General features: G+C 41.3%; 1 protein-coding gene across 2 annotated transcripts in view; it reads left to right on the top strand.

The window, feature by feature from the left end:
- GABRB3 (gamma-aminobutyric acid type A receptor beta3 subunit) overlaps window positions 1-17,592 on the top strand; it is a 247,162-nt gene that overhangs the window by 187,985 nt on the left and 41,585 nt on the right. For both annotated transcript variants that reach the window (XM_019525478.1, XM_019525477.1), the window contains exons 5-7: window positions 3,647-3,729; window positions 5,044-5,181; window positions 14,621-14,773. In XM_019525478.1, the coding sequence (XP_019381023.1) occupies window positions 3,647-3,729; window positions 5,044-5,181; window positions 14,621-14,773 (374 nt within the window). The remainder of the gene's footprint in view (window positions 1-3,646; window positions 3,730-5,043; window positions 5,182-14,620; window positions 14,774-17,592) is intronic.

Below are 17,592 nucleotides of genomic sequence, written 5' to 3'. Positions count from 1 at the left end.
GGTCATCCAACCTCCTCTTAAAAACCCCCAGGGTGGGAGCCTGCACCACCTCACTTGGAAGCTGGTTCCAGACCCTAGCCGCCCTGACCGTGAAGTAGCGCCTCCTGATGTCCAACTTAAACCTTCCCTCCGCCAGCTTGTGACCATTGTTCCTGGTCACTCCTTGCGGCGCTCGGGGGAACAGGGACTCCCCCAGCGCCTGCTGATCCCCCCTAACCAGTTTATAACAGGCCACAAGATCCCCTCTCAGCCTTCTCTTTTGAATGATTACCATTTTTTTAAACTTTGGTTTGCCATTTTGAAATTTCCAAGAGTGGGGAAACTAAGATGAAATGACATGTTACACTTAGACCATACTATATCTGTGAAATCTTCAAGTGGTATTAAAATTAGAACATCTGAGCAGTCACACATTAAGAGTTAATACTGTTTCTTGCCTGCCCAGCTCTGACTTGCTACTAAATGGCTGCTAAGCAGGGGCATGGCTAGGAGCCAGGACACCTGAGCTATATTTTGCTCTGGGGAGGAGGGAAAGGGGGTAGAAGGGAGGGAAGATGCAGTGGTGGGAGCAAAGAGCTTGGAGTTAGAAAGGCATGGGGCATGGGACTGTGGTGTCCCTCCACAGGCCTCCATGTTCCCATCCTGGAGCAGTGGGGTGATAGGGGAGGCTCTGCTGCAGGGAGCTCTCCATTGACCCCTGCTGACTGCTCTCCCCCAAAATCATCTCTGCCACCCAATCCTTCTCCAGAGAGGCTGCACCTTTTGCCTGGATCCCAGCAAAAGCCATGGAAAAGTTCAGTCGACCTCAGTTACTAGAAGTTAATTGAAATTTTCCTGTGCTGTCTGACCCATTTCACTCAACTGCTGCCAGCTCTCCCATGGCCAGGTGGCTTAAGGTTCCCATCCTGGGGTTGGAGGTGGGGAGAGGACTGTGCTTTCTGTATGAATTCCCTGAGATTTAGTGCAGTGAGAGCATGGAGCCCCTGAGAGTGGGAGAAGCATGCTACTGTGCTAAACCTTGGTGGCTCCACTTCCAAGAGTGTGGAAAGTTCATCTACAGAACAGGAGATGGTAGAACTCAGTGCAGTACATCCTGAGATGCTGAAAGACTACATATTACTCATTTTACCTCTGTGGAGCAGACTGTAGTTACCCTAACATGATCAAGGTAGCATGGCCCAGAGTTAACCCTCCCCTGAAGTGGCATAACTTTTTGATGCTCAGAGAGCATTTTGCATGAAGTAATAAACTTTAACATGGGGACACTCACATTTTAAGTAGGAGTGTGTGAAGCAGGCCCTATTCAATTTGGATTCGGATTCAGCCCGAGTCAGGGACAGTGATTTGATTTGTTGATTCAGATCACTGTCCCTGATTCAATTCGGCCAAATCCAAATCTGAAGATTCAATGCTGATTCAGAGAATCAGCGATTTGGATATAGACACAGTTTTAAAAGTTTTTTCTACATACCTTGAGGTAGCAAGCATGGCTCACGATGCTGGGACACATGGAGTGTCCCACAGGAGTGCAGGGGGCCCCTCCATGTGCTTGGTGGTGAATCTGGAAGCGGACCGGAAGTACTTCTGGTCCACTTCTGGGTCTGCCGGGGAGCATGCCAGGGGACCCCTTGTGCCCTCCTGGCTCAGCGACTGGCCACAGGGGACCCCGGGTGCCCCCCAGACCCAAGAGGCACCAGTCACTGAGCCAGGGGGTGTTGGGGAGGCTGGCCATGTGCTCCCACTTCTGGGTCTGCTACTAAGTTCGCTGTGGACCCCCCTGAACTCCTGTGGGATGCTCCATGTACCCCAGCATCGCAGCACTCACGAGCCCCTGCTACCTAGAGATATGTAGAAAAAAACATTTAAAACTGTGTCTATGTCTGAATCTCTCCAAATCTCTCTAGAGGATTCTGATTCAATTTAGAGAGATTAAAGGGTCCTCTGATTTGTTTTGTATTTGGAGATTTGGCCACCTAATCAAGCTGAATTTCTGCCGAATCCAATTTGGGGCACCAAAGCTTTGAACAGCCCTAATTTTAAGTACCCTTAGTATGGTCTAAGTGTAATGGGTAACTTTAACTGCTTTCTTGTGCCTTTGAAATTGTGGTCCTAAGCATCAGGCTATCTTGACAGGCTGGTGAGGGTTTTCAAGGCTGTTAAGGAAAAAACGTTTTTGGTTTTAGAATCTGTACTTTGGCAAACACAAAAGATAGTATAAGTATAAAGTTCACATGAAGCCAATGTTAGCATGATGGATTTCCATAATTCTTGTTCATGGTTTAGCCCTCAATTCAGCAGACCTTGAAGAATTTTTAAAGCCAAGCATGCGCTTAAATACTCTGCTGAATAAGAATCTAAATGGCAGTACTCATATATTAATACATTAATTTTAAAATTCTGTTCTAATGATGAAAGTCTTAATATAATTGATGTGACCTGTTTTTTACTGCATATACATATTTTATTATTTTTATCTTAAATTGATAGACAAACTCATTTGAATGTAGCGATCACTAATTAGATATTTGCTTAAAACTTATTAGAAAAATATGGTAACTTTAGGAATAAGAGAAAAGGTGGTATTACATTCAAATTAGGCGTCCTCATTTTGAATTCATTCTCTCATTCGTGCTGTGTTTCACATTTCTTTGTTTAAAGGTCTTGGTAAAGCTGTGTGGTATGTCAGTAAAAAAAGAAACTGGACAAAACTGTAACACAGTAAAGAAAAAATCATCATTAGAGCAGCCTAACATTTTTCAGCTGAAACTTTACATAGGCAAAAAAGCAAGCCAGATTTGCCCATATTGATTCAAAATATTTTACTTGTCTTGGAAATAAAAAGCAAAAAAAGCCAAATTATTTCCTTCTTGTTGAAATTTGGATTTTTATTTCATTTCAGAACTTCCCTGTTTATTTAAAAAAACTCTCAATATACTGAATTTTAATTCACTTAAAACTTCAGTCCACCTGCAACAAAGCGGCAAAAAAAAAGATTTTTTTTTCACCTTTTCAGTTCAACAAATTGTTTTTTTATATTTCAGAAGTACTAACGCACCAAAATCTTTTGTTCACAGAGATCTGATCATCCTATTATTTGTAGAAAACTTTTACTGCTTTTCACTTTCTGATAGAAAGCCGGGTCCTTCAGTCCTGACAAATAAGAAGAGAGAGGTAGTCAGCCATGTTAATCTCAAGTCAAGTAGAAGGTATGGTGGAGTTGCACCTTAGAGAGTAACTGAATCACAGATACATAATCCTCTGTGAGCAATGGTTCACTTTATGAGAGAACTCTAGAAGCACATACAGCTTTATCACATAGCATTATATGACAGATTAAGCTGTTGCTCATAAAACCTTATGTAACTCTGATTTGGTTAGTCTACCAGGTCCAACACTACCCTGCCTTCTGTCAAGCCTAACAAATGTTTGAATAGTATTTACATATGCAAATAAAACCATTGAACCCTAGAGGGATTACTCACAAGTAACCCAGAATGAGTGGTCCTGTTGAAGTTAATGTAACCGCTCACGTGATAAAGTAGTGCTCAAAATAAAGCCTGCAGTTACAGGTTCAGAGATGTAGGTTTTTTCAACGTTCCCTCACTTTAAAAACAAGAATTATTCTATTTGATTTTTGGCATTTCAGAATCACAACTACTGCTGCTTGTATGATGGACTTGAGAAGATACCCACTGGATGAACAGAACTGTACTCTGGAAATTGAAAGCTGTATGTATATAAATAAATGCAAGTCATGCCAAACAGAGAGTTTTTATTTACATAGTCTAACAGATATATGAATTTGTGTCAATTCTTAAAAAAAAATTAATTTGTATTTATTTACTTTTTGCCTCCTTTAAAATGTAAGGGAATTATTAATTTGAGGCTTGTATGCAATGCTGATAAAAAATGGGGCTAGGAGACTGAATGAAGTAATTTATCACTCCAGCCTGATTAGCCAGAGCCAGTGACTGGATGCTTATCTATAACATGAGAGAATGGATGTTCATATTTTAATCAGATTCACTTTGAACAGCACAAACATTGAGAGAGAATTTTCCTTCAGTGTGTTTTACTATGCATGAATGGTCTTGTTGCAGGACCCCCTGGGCTGTCAGATAGGCCCATTTATGATCTGGAATTCACTTCTACATAAAAACAGATTCTCTCTTCAACCTAGTCATTTCCTGTAATTGGAATATTCAGATGCTTTATAATTGTAGTTCAAGATCCACTGCTCCATTTCTATGACATGATGGAGAATACTGGGAACATCTGCATACATAAAATATCAGTACACGGTACCCTGAACTCCTTGTGTCATTTACACTTGCTCTCGTCCCTTTCCCACTGGAGTTAATGGACCTCAAAGAAAATTCCTGTCCAAAAGATATTAATTTGCACTGATGGACTAGTCCAGCTCTTATGATATTTAACAAAGCATCACTTGGTTTTGGTATTGGATAGCTAGCTGGGGTACAGGCAGCCCCCCCACAATGTAGCACCCGCATGCCCCAGCAAGCTCCGGTCACCATCTACATGTGTGTTTCAGTGCACGTAACTACTGCACCGTAGGGTAGTACTTGTCCACGACAGTACTATTTTGTGGCAGAGTTAATTAATTTCCTGAGGGGCTTACTAGTGAACTCTGCAGTAAGGCACACATGTAGCTGTACCCATGATTTTTTACATTACAACCATCTGTAATAAGGTTCCTAGAATAGAGTGTTAGAGGGGAGACACTTCCTGATCATGCTGTTTCTTTTATTTTTGCCCTAGATTTCAGAAGAACTATTTGGAGAGAAAAAAAGAGTGGGGAGGCAACAATCTTTGTGACCCTGTAATAAAGACTTCCTTAAAGACACACTCTCAAAATGATAACATATGAAAATCCCCAATAAGGAATAAAATAGCATCCAACAATTCAACTGCTATGCCCTAATTCTGTCTGCAAACTTTTTAAAAGATAAACCATCTACTAGATGTTTAATGGTTAAAACATGGTGTGATTTTTCTTCCTTATATTTTCTGCCCTGTTTCCAGATGGCTATACCACAGATGACATTGAGTTTTACTGGAGAGGTGGAAATAATGCAGTCACTGGTGTAGAGAGAATTGAGCTTCCTCAGTTCTCCATTGTAGAACACAGATTGGTGTCAAGGAATGTTGTCTTTGCCACAGGCAAGTGTTTTCATTTTTTGTTTGTCATGCGTACATACAGAGTTTACTTCCTTACATGTCAGTTATTATGCTAGTATTTTATATTACTATACAGTCATAGCGCTGCCAACTATACTTGCATTAAGAAAAATTGTTATCTGGTAAATCCATTATGCAGTAACCCATGAAGCAGGACTACTTCTTTCCAGAGACATAGTTGTTGACACTGGATTTGAATCCGGCACCTATACCTTTGTTCCCGGCGGGCACAACCCTCAGACCAACCACAACACCTGCCAGTCGATAATCGGCGAATTTATTGATACAGAGTAAAAACAAAAAAGCAACAATACAAACAATCAAATAATTCTATATCTACCAATCCTAGGGCTGTCATCAGAGTCAAAGTACATCTGGTCAAGATACAGGCTCCACTCTGAGACTCTCTTTCTTAGGTGTCAGCAGTCTGGAGGTAGGATGCCAAGACCCACAGCCCCCCTCCAGTGGGGTGGATGAGAGGGACTGCTGGTATGCCCTCAGTCCATGGTGACCTTGAGGACCCTTCCCACGGGACAGGGATAGGAATGAGGACCCTTCTCAGGGAGCAAAACGGAGAAGGACAGGGAGGCATGGGGCAAAGGAGGGGACAGGCAAAAGGAGGGACCCTTTGTTAATCCTGATGACTCTTCATCCATGGCTGTCTGTGGCTGGCTCTCTCTCTGTGGTCACATGTCCACGTAGCCTTCCAGGCCTTCTCCTAATTTGGTCTGTTCCCCCAAGACCAGGACTCAGCCCCCCTGCTTTCAGGGACCTTGTTCCTGGTGTCACTTATCTAGTGTTATGGGACAGTATGGTTACATACGTCTTTGCTTCCCAGGCTGTTTCCTAGACTCTGGGCCCCTGTTGGTCTTGTGCTAGACAGCCCGTCTGCCTTGAAGGCTGTGATCTTGTGTTATGGGAGGCCCCCCTTCAGTTTTCAGTCTGTGTCTATCATTGGCCACAGCTTTTTTACTCTATTACCTGGCCTCATTTCTGAATCTTACTAAATAAGACTAAAAATATAGAAATGTCCTTGATAGGTTCTATTGTAATTAATATTCATATGCCTATTGACCCTTCTTGGAGCCATGTCCTATCCTAAACCAGCTCTGACTGGCATCAAACCTCTAAAAGCAGGCTAAGCAACTTTTAGCCTAGTTCTTTTTAACCTGTCTTTCTTGAACTTTCTAAAACTGCTTTCACCTTTGACATTCTCTTGCCTGCTCATTTCCTTTTCCTCTTCTGCTCTTACATAAACTTTGGTCAAGCAAATGATATGCCATATTGCCATTAAACAGTTTAAGGCCTACTATAGTCTGCAGACTCACCCCTCCCCTTAATAGGGGCCTGATCTCTGGGAAGGTTCCTAATACAGATCTTCAACATTAACAAAAGGTAGTTATAGATGTGACTAAGTGCAGCATGTATTGAAGAGTGTAACTTTAGGCACCCACATGTGAATTTTGGCTGTATGACCTGCTAAAGACACACCGTGAGACACTGGCAAGACTAGGATGACAGCTGAGGAGCTCTAGGTTGTTAGACCACAAAAGCATGCTGCCTATTGCACCTATTCTTTCAAAGCACTTTGACAAACTAAACATAGATGTTTACAGCAACCACTTCATACACTCTTTGCATGCAGCATCTGCTTCAAAGAACACAGCAATCCCACTGCATTTCAGAACAAAATATACGTATTGCTGGGAGTGTAATTGAAGGGAATTTGTTTGTCAAGCAGTTTCATGTCTCTTTTGCTTATAATTATAAAGAAAAAGCTTTTGTTTAAATGGAAAAAAGCAATTTCCCTAATCCTTCATCAGTCCTTTATGCATTTTTTCCTTTCCGCAACCATATTTCCTGGCAGCGACTGTTTATCTCACACATATTTCTGCCTTTTAAAATATTTGCTTCGTGTAACTGATGGAGAACATCTTTTTTTTTGCTCATTATGGGAGACTTAGAGAGGATTTTAGGACAGTATAAAGCCAAGTTTTAGTCTGAATAAGTGAGAAATGCTTTTATGATGGAATCAGGAATAATGTAGAAAGAGAGAGACCTGTTAAACTTAGATAAAAGAGAAATCCAAAGAAGTATGAGATAACAACCTCTAAGGGATTGCAGAGGAAATAAAAATAGGACTTGATATTTATATATCAGAATTATCATAGTTATTTCTAACAAAAATTTAGAGGAGATATAAAATTTCATGTTTTAAAGTTTAAGATAGTGCAAGGCTTAGAGATAAAGCTGAGACACTTTTAGCGGGCTAGTTATACCACTATTATGGTCAGTTGTGAAGTGTTTTGTAACTTCTTAAGCACCTAGTGCTTGCTACTGATGGAGACAGGACATAGAGCCTCAAGTTTAATCCAATGTGGCACTAGTATATTGCTATCCAAAGAAGTCATCATATGTCTTTCACAAAACTATCTTCATGCTTTCTACCACTAAAATCTCCAAACATGGAAAATCTCAACTGCATCATGCAAAAAGCCAATGTGCCGTTTTTCAAATTCTTCCTCAAAACCTACTTCTGTCATACAACCAGCTTATTAAGCCAGTAAGGGCTTATAGTTTATTGTTGTTGTTATTGTAGTTTTTGTTGTTAATGACTGTGGCTGCCCTCTAGAAGGTTTGGAGAAAACTTCAAGATGTTTTACTTCTCTCTGGGCATGTCTACACATGACATTACGTCACTGTAGCAATGAGCTATGGTGACGTAGCTTGGCACTATGGCGGCGTAATGTTGACACGTACAAATAATGACTCTGATGCTACTGCTAGTTGCTACAGTGCAGTAGGGTCAGAGACGACTTGTGCACGGCTGGACTGTGCAGTAATTGAGGTTTTTTAGTACTTGCTAAAGCAAGTATTAAATGACTGTGCAGTAACAAATGCACAGTCAGGGGCACGTGTAGACGCAACCTCTGTAGACTCACCAAATTTCCCTGGATAATGAGTCCCTCTGTTTTCTGTGGAAAGAAAGCTGGTGCAATTCATTTTTACATTAGCCTTTCAGAGAGTCAAAGGCAGATATTAGATAGTTCTTTGAGAAGAATTCCTGTGTAGATAAGATGTCAATAGAGTAATAATTTGACAGATTATGGAAAAATAAAAGACCACTTCAGACGCATTAAAAAGCTGTTGTATAAACAGTCATTTTTAAATAAAGTGAGTTATTCTTTCTGTGCTTCATGTAGAAGCAGTGCTGTATGTTCTTGTGCAAAATATTTTGAAGCTCGGTTTCCATAGTTACAACTAAGAGACAAGGACAACAAGGAAAAAGACATAGATAGTGGCTGATGTTCTGGTACTTGGATGCCTCTGTCTATTGAAATGGATGGGAATTAGGTCTTCAGATCAGCTAGGCTGCCTGGAAAATGTCATCCTTGGCTTTCAGCTACTTTCTGGCTACCAAACTATTCAACTTTCACAGTACTCCTAATTCCAACTGTTGCTCACTCTATAATGTGGTTGCACACAATTTCTAGATGAGGATGTGACATTAAGATAAGTTGCTAGACAGTACTTTTTTTTTAAAAAGTCCAATTTCAATGCTATAGAAAAAAAGTATGGTTGTCATCAGAACTCTTGCCTTTATTCTTAAAATTAAAGTGTTCATTCTTCATTTGGGAAAAGTGCAGAATCTCAGGAAAGTTTTTATTTTACAACCATGAGGGTTTTCCACTGCAAAGGACTAAACATTTAAAGGGGTCCTGCAAAAGAAATATGTATATATATTGCTGTCCAGGTAAAATGTACAACAGAGGCTGTTCAGGAAAAGAAAAACATAACCCACTTTGACTGAAAACTTCATAGTAATCTCTAGTCAAATTATCTCCTTGTTTGAAAAAGGAAGGTACCCTTAATAGGTTTTGAAAATTAATTATTTGGCATGTTCTGAGAGATCAATCTTAAAGTACATTTCCAATTAGCTAAATAAATATCCCAGAAGAGCAGATTTAAATAAGAATTCTGTAACTGACCAACTCTGTTATCTTGGTTTCTACTTGGATAAAACAGCAAGAGACTAATTTAGCCTCGGAGCTAGGTATTTCAGCTCAGCTTGCTGGCTTTTAATGAAATTGAAACAGAAACAAGTAATTGCTTTTTACCAAGCAGTTAAATAAATGAAGGTTTTTTTGTACTCAGATATTGATTAACTATTCATTTTCCTTTCAGCATTCTCAGTCATGTTGTTATCCCTATATAGTTAAGACCATATTCTTCCACTCCCTCTTCTGTACTGTACTCTTTAAATTATACCATTGAAATCAACAGGTACTACTCAATGGAAAGAAAAGTACCTGAATCTGGCCCTTAGACAATATACTGTTCTCTAGGCCATTCTTTAGGGAAAACAACAACAACAACAGTAATAATGCAGTTTCAGTAAAATATTATTGTATTTATCTGCATACCACACTCACCTTTTTCCCAAAAATTAGTTGGGTGCATGTTTTAAGGGTGAGGGAGCAACTTTTATGCCCAGATAGGAGCATGGAGATTATTCTTTTCCTTCTCTTTTAACTGCTTGGAGGGAGGAGCAGAGGTCAGGAGAGTGGGGGGGGTGCAGCAGTGTGCTTGCACCATTTGAGTCCTTCTCCACTCAAAGCTTAAAACTAGTTGTCTGGAAGCAGAAATGGCATTTCCATGCAGGCAGTAGTGATAGAGTCAATTGACTTCATGATTTATTATAATCTACCGGATGTCTGGCAATTCTAATGGTTAAAAGCTCTTCACTCAACAGATGTCAACCATCTCCTCTTCTTCTTAATGATCTTAATGTTCAACAACTAATCAAGCATGCTTTCTTTGATAACTTTGCTGTCTGCTAACTGTTCCTGTTCTCTACTCTCCTATTTCTTAACCTTGCTGACTATTTTGGTGCTTTCAAAATCTGTTACCCATCCCTGGAATCCAGTCTTCAGTAGCAGCTACAAGTTCACATTTGGCTGGCAGTTCACCTTTAAAAGCGTTAAAAGTATAGCTTTTGCCTATGCAGGAAAGAGAGGGTGAGTGAGCTGAAGATTAATCTCTATCCCTGATATGTGCAGAAGGCAGGATAGATATGAACCTTTAAAAACTAACTAAATAAGGTATATAGAGGCAGCACAAGCTTTTGTGAACCCAAGTTGACTTCATCTGGTGAAGTTCACAGCATCAGCTGAAGTGAACATGGGTTCACAAAGGCTTGTGTTCTCTTTATATATCTTATTCAGTTGGTCCCTAAAGGTGCATATCTACCCGGTCTTCTGACTGACTTCAGATTGACACGGCTAATTATGTCTCCCTGTTCTGTTTAGTCATAACTCTTTTTTTCTTCATCAAAAACAAGGTACATATGGTATGCTAAGAAATACGGTAACAGCTAGACTTGCCTAGTAATTAAGCTAGACTTGCCAAGTAATTAATTTCTAAATGTAGCATGCCATAATTAACAAAAGGTTATCCAGTGACACCTTTAATGCTAAGCAAGCGAGGAAATCAATCATCAGATATAAATGCCGTTTGAATTCTCGTTCAATATACAAAGTTTTGGCCATGCATCCTTGTTTACATAAGGAAGAAACCTCTTTTTCTAGAGACCTTCCATATAAAAAAACAAAAGTCAGCTCCCTTCAGAACAATCTTCATTCTCATCCATACCTTACAGAGTCCTGTGGGCTGTACAGAGCAAGAGAATCAGAGAAGAAAAGCCTAATTAATAACCTGTGAAAGTGATGAAATAATATGGGCTAAGGTAACTTAGAACCTGGTAGTTTCAGGGACAGGCACTATTTAACAAATCTCAGAAAAGCTTGTAGATGTGGTGTCTTCACTTGGACAAAATACTTGTAAAAATTTTGATTAGTCTTAAAATAAAATGTCTGCCATACAAACACACACATTCATATATGCGCACATGCACACACCCACACAAATGATCTAAATAGATATGTATAAAGTCTGAAATTTCCCTTGAATCACAAATGCTGATACATTTGTATTCTGGAGAAACTAAAATATTGTGTTTCAGAAACCAAACAGGATTTCAAGACTCTATAGCCACTTAGTGAAATTGACATTTGTGTCGGTTTTGTTGCTAAGAACAGCTGTGAAAATGACATGAACATCAATTTCCTGAAGCAGCCCTGGGCTAGGTGAACTGCACATGTGGCTTTTGTGCAGCCTGCCCTTGGAGATTGTTATAGAACCAGCAAGCCTGGAAGCTTATCACATGACTTCCACGCTCTGAGTTCAGGCTCTGTAACAGGGATACCTGAGTCTCTGAGAGCTTCAGTTCTGATCAGGGTGATCAGGGCTTCCAAGCACACTGTAGCAGAGTTGGGAACCAAGCCCTTGTTAGAATTGGGACGCTCATGGCTTTTGATCCTGGTATGCCAGAGTTTCTGGCACTGATGTAGTCTATGTGGTGCATCTCCTCCCTTAGACAGATCGTTGTAAAGCCAGGGGTTCCTAGCTCTAGGGCAGACCTTCTAAGGAGATGTCTTAGAACTAAAGACAAGGATCTTCCTGGCTTCATGGTAGATGTGCCTTGTAGAACTGTGTCTCAGAGCTTCTAAGGTTCCCAGCCTGAGAGAGACTCTGGACATCCAAGCAGGGTGCTGTTCAAAACCCTCTTAGATTCAGCCATAATTTATGGAACCTAAGATATTTTGAAGAAAACATTCCAGGTCCAATGAATTGGGGTTTTCCAACCAAACTTTGGGTTCTTATAAAATATCTAACCAGCCCTAGTAACAATAGTTTTCAGGGATGCTAAGACGGAATGCAAGTGACCTGTGAGAGGCAAAGCCTGCTCCTTCCCTGACTGTTTTACCAAGTAGGAGGTTGTTCAGTCCCTCCTATATTTTTAAACATACTTTGTTTTAAGAGGGGGCTGAAGTATGCTTCAGTTTCAGTTACATAGGCTGAAGAAATAAGATAATCTAGGCAGCTTTGTTAGAAAGAGTGAAGCTTTGTTTGCAGAAAAATGGGCATGGTTTGAAGGAGAGAGTTTATCCTTGGAAGTGAGGTACTGTTCATTAGAAAATGAAGGTAATAAAGCTAACTGATGCTTTGAGGGATTGTTTGCCAAAAAAGCATAGACTGTTCTGCTCAATAGCAAAATTCAGCCTGGTTCCCTCAGTGAGATAAATTCCGTCACCAACGTTTTTCCATTCATGAACTGAGACAGCCAACCATCCCTTAAAATTCACTTCTGACTCAAATCATCACAAGGATCAAATATATCTACTATGTGTTTAGTGAAGATTTTGACCAACTCTGTTAAATAAAGCAAATATTCAGGGGCAAGCATGCATTTGAAAATATACACCATCCTTTTCAGATAAAGTTTGCAAATCTTTGCTTATTTAGTGGCCTAACTAGCAAAATGCCCATAATGAATGATGGGGGGAGGGGCAGAGCGGGGATGGAGGCCCGCATTTGGCCCTGCCCCCCTTCCCACCACCGCTCCAGGTTCTGTAGTGCTCCCTGCCCCCCACCCCCCTGCTGTTCTGGGTTGTGTTGCTGCTCTGGGTCCAGCCCCACTCCACTCCCTCTCCCCACACCACGTGGCACAGGGAGTGGCCCTAGGGTATGGCACAGGGCGTGTGGGGGCGCGTTATGCATAGCTGCACCGGGACATGTGGCGCGCAACCATGAGGCATCACAAGGGAAGGACCATGGTTCAGGGGCGTGAGGAATGCCTGCCAGCTGCAGCCATGTGGCAGGGGCAGCAGCCTCGGTGTGTGCCATGGGGCACTTGGGGGCCTCGCTGCATGATCATGGGGCATGGCATGGGGAGTGTCCACAGGCTGCACCTGTGTGGTGCAGGGAGCTGTGCCAGGGTGTGACACGGGGTGCATGGGTGGGTGCCACGCTGGAGTGATGGAAGCATGGCACACAGTTCCAGGGTGCCGCAAGGGGAGTGGTGTGGGGGGCATGCCACAGCTTCATGCTGCATCAAGCAGGTGCTTCCGCACCCTCAGTGAAGGCTCCCTGCATGGCGCCCTGTGGCTGTGTGCCCCCCCCAACCCCATGCTCCTCCCCTACCCAGCATGCCCCACAGCCACATCTGACAGTCAATCCCCTCAGGGGAGTGTGGGGGCGCAGCTGCAGGGTTCCACATGGGTGTGGGGGGTGTGCCCCACCCCATGGCCACATGCTGCAGCTGATGGGCACTGTCTGCACACCCCCATTCCAGCTTCCCTCGTCTTCCCCTTCCCTGGTGCAGCAGAGCACACTCTGGCCGCCTCCACCTCTACCTCCACCCATGTGTCCATCTGTCAGTAAGGGGAGGCACATGCACAGTTGGCCCAGAGCATTATGGATAGACAGACACACAGCCAGAAGTGCTACGGCTTTTATTGTATTCGAATTTTGGAACATGATGAAATGTATAATGTCCAGTTAAAATCAGTGGAAATTGATATAGGATCAACCCTTTTTGGAGGATTGGGCCTTGATGTGTTAAGAAATTGTTTGTAGAGCAGAGAACATGATTGGAGCAGTTTCATTGGTAGTCAGAAATATCAGACCACAGATAATAATGGAAGCATAGAGCATTGGAAATAACAGATTTTTTGCTCAAACTGAAAAACAAAAAAACCCAAAAAACTCATTTTATATTGACAGCAATACAATATTTTGAAAATGTCCAAGAATCCAACATTTGTTTCTTGAAGAATTAAACAGATGTTTTAAAAATATGTTTAATAAAAGTGAGGCACATTTTGATATGCAACAATTTTAAATAAGAAAGCCAAAAAGTTCTGTTTAAAAATATCAAAACAAAGTATTTCAGCATTATTGTTTTTTCCTCTCCTGCCTGAAACAATTTACTCAGGTTTACATGAACTTGCAAAATTATTTCTTTTTCCTAAATCTCCCTTTTTTGGTCAAAAATGTTTCAGAGAAAACATTTTGCCAAATTGTATAGAAGCCTGAGTTGACGATGAAGGGCTTTGAATAGGCCATGAGTCCTTTTCTAAATATTATTTTAATAGATTTTTTTTCTGACACTTTAGACAGCACACGTTTATGTAAGTGCCAGCTGAAGAATAACTATTTTGTGCAAATAATAAACAATTCAAAATTGACAGACTTTAAAGTAGGCTAATCCTCTTAGCAAAATAATGTGCATACACATCTGTTTTTAAAAATTAGCCAATGCTCAGCCTATTGTTTGATAGTTAAAAATCAAGCTTGCTGTCACTCCTCTTCTGAAAATTTAAATTGCTTGCATACCTAGCTTTCGTTTGAATGTCATGAATTCAGCTAACCAATAATATATTAAATTCATTTTCCCTACTGTTCTACAGATACCCCATCAAGTGTGCAAGCTTCAGTTTCTATGGAAACTAAAGAAAAGAGTTTTGTCTTTAGTGCCTGTCTTCAATATAAATAATGCTATTTTTTCCTTCTTTCTTAGGTGCCTATCCAAGACTGTCACTGAGCTTTAAGTTGAAGAGAAACATTGGATACTTTATTCTTCAGACCTACATGCCCTCAATACTGATTACCATTTTATCATGGGTGTCATTTTGGATCAATTATGATGCATCAGCAGCACGAGTTGCCCTTGGTATGTGATAAGGATGAGTGGGACATTAAAATGTCAGATTAAGTGTAGCCTTCAGAGATTGTAAAAGACTGCATCATGATGTCAGTATTTTGAAATTCCAGATCCTTTTCACCAGAATCATGTCATTCTGCATTGCCTCAATAGTGGCGTGTTTTCCCCTCAGTGTAGAAAAATGTAGCTACTGTTAAATCTGTAATGCTAGTTGCTCATTTAGGGCTCTATCTTGCTCTCATCAAAGTTAATGGCTCTTTTTCCCTGATTTCAGTGAAGGGCAGATTCCAGGAGCATATGTTAGGAATCTGATCAGCACCTGCATTCAGGGTTAGCACAGCTGAGTGTAGGAAGACAAAAAAGTGACTCTTAACCTTCAATCTTGGGGTTTATCAGGGTCTAAGCCAGCCTCTGCTCAAGTTATGGAGCAATTCTTTCTTAAACTGGCAGGAACAGTCCTCCAGACCCATGCTGTTGCCCGGGAATTGTCAGAGTGCAGTAGACTGCAGCAACAGACATAATGTTGCCTTTCCCTCTCAAAACATCCAGGATTCAGAGTAGGTACAGCAAGTGGCATACTCCTAGCTACCACTTCTACCTACCCAATAGGGGCAAAGCAGAATTTAGTACTGGTTGATCTGATCCCAGACATTTTCGGTTTAATGTTTTCATTAGATCTGGTGACTCTGGTTCAGGTCCTGCTCTCTGTGTTTTGATTCTCACATTCAAGGCAGCACAGTGGCCCACCTTCACCAGGTGGCTGGAAAGCCACCACACTACAGCCAGTGTGGCCAGTAGCGTTGTGCAGAGAACTCTTGGAAAAACGAAGGTTTGAACCTCTGGGACTCAGAGGGGATCTGAAGCTGGGTCTTTTGTCAGCTGGCAAGTGCCACCTTGTCATCTGGTTGTGTTTTATAACAAAGCAGTGACATTCAGGAGAGGGCTTTGGCTCCTGGCTCTGAAGTGGATGAGGTTCCTCTCTGCAGCTGAGTCAGGTATCTAAGCTCAATAAAGGGGCAGAAAGTTAGACATACCCTTGCATTCATCATTTCATCCTGGTTAGCTCTATGCAGCCCCTAACTTAATATGAAGGATATTTTGTATTGACATTCAGAGGCATCCAACTTACTCCATGCCCTGTATAGGGAGTCACATTGATTGCCATTAGAGTCTACAGTCCACTCTGGGGGACATACACTAAAACTTTGGCAGCACAGTGGACACATCTACACCAGATGCTATGTCACTATAGCAACGAGCTGCAGTGATGTAGCTCATTACTATGGTAATGTAGCATTGATAGGCACAAATGGTGACACCGCTACTATGTTGCCGTAGCAATGAGCTACCTTGTTATAGTGCATCGCTATGGCGACATAGCTGCTAAAAATAACTGTGCACTGCTGAGATGGCATAGTAACAACTGCACCATGGGGGGCACGTGTAGACATGCCCAGTGTCTAGAGATTAGGTGCCTATTTCCTTTATTAGACCTACCCCTACATTCCCTGGTTAAATCTCTAAGGGGTGATTGGTAAACAATTTAATTAGATGCTCCAGGGTATGTTACAGAAGTTTATGACTCTCAGTGATTGACATGGGGATTGGTTTGATCTCTGCCTTACTTTGAAGTCCTTTCATGGGAGGAAGCAGAAGGAAAAACTCCACCACAAAGAAAGTAATTTATGTGATACATCTGTAGAAAAGCTGGACTCCCTGGGCACTGTTCCTTGGGAAAATATCCTCTCTCTTCCAGTGCTAGAATGAGCTTTCGCGTGGAATTTATATGTGTTTTGATAACTATAACTCCAATGTATCAGTTACAGTTCTAGTTTTATTTCAGAATTGGATGTTATAGCCCATGCAATTTTTTAAATAAGCTGTTATAGGATAAAATTTCACTTTATTTCAAGCCATGAAATAGTTTAGATCAATGCACAATTGTTTTACAATGTTTATTAATCATTTGGATGCTGGCATAGAAAGGTTTGTGAGTAAGTTTGTGGATGTCATGAAACTGAGAAGAATTGTGAACACATTGGAAGATGCAAGAAAAATTCAGAAGAACCTTAACAGATTGAAAAGTTGGGCTACAGCTAACAGGATGAAGTTCTATGTGGACAAATGCAAGGTGCTACACCTTGGGAAGAATAATCAAAATCACAGATACAAAATAGGGGGCACCTGGCTGGATGGAAGCTCTATGGAAAAGGACTTGGAAGTCTTGGTATATCACAGACTTAATATGAGTCTGCAGGGTGATGCAGCTGCACAAAAGGTGAATGCATTTTTTGGATGCATCAGTAGAAGTGTTAGGTGCAAGACATGGGAGGTGTTAGTGCATCTGTACTCAGCACAGCTTAGGCCTCATCTGGAGTACTGTGTGCCATTTTGAATTCCACATTTTAAAAAGGTTGTGGAGAAGTCAGAGAGCGTCGGCAGGCAACAAAGATCAACAAGGATTTGGAAAACAGGTCATTTGAGGACAGACTGAAGGAGCTAGGTATGTTCAGCTTGCAGAAAAGGTACTTAAGAGGGGACAGGATAGCAGTCTTCAAATACTTGAAGTGCTGCCATAAAGAAGAGGTAAAGCACCTTTTCTCTCTTGCTGCAGAGAGGAGGATGTGGACCAATGGTTTGAAGTTGTAACAAAGTAAGTTTATATTGGATATCCAGAAACACTTCTTCACTGTTAGAACAGTGAGGCGGTGGAAAATACTGCCTAGGGAAGCTGTGGACTCTCCATCACTAGAGTTGTTCAAGGAGAGGTTGGACAGCCACTGCTTGGGGATGATTTAGGCATAGCTATGCTTATGTTCTACCAGGGG

Source organism: Gavialis gangeticus, unplaced genomic scaffold (genome assembly GCF_001723915.1).
Source record: "Gavialis gangeticus isolate Ggan-Ray unplaced genomic scaffold, GavGan_comp1, whole genome shotgun sequence".
Lineage (NCBI taxonomy): Eukaryota > Metazoa > Chordata > Crocodylia > Gavialidae > Gavialis > Gavialis gangeticus.
This window is presented reverse-complemented; position numbering and strand designations above follow the sequence as displayed.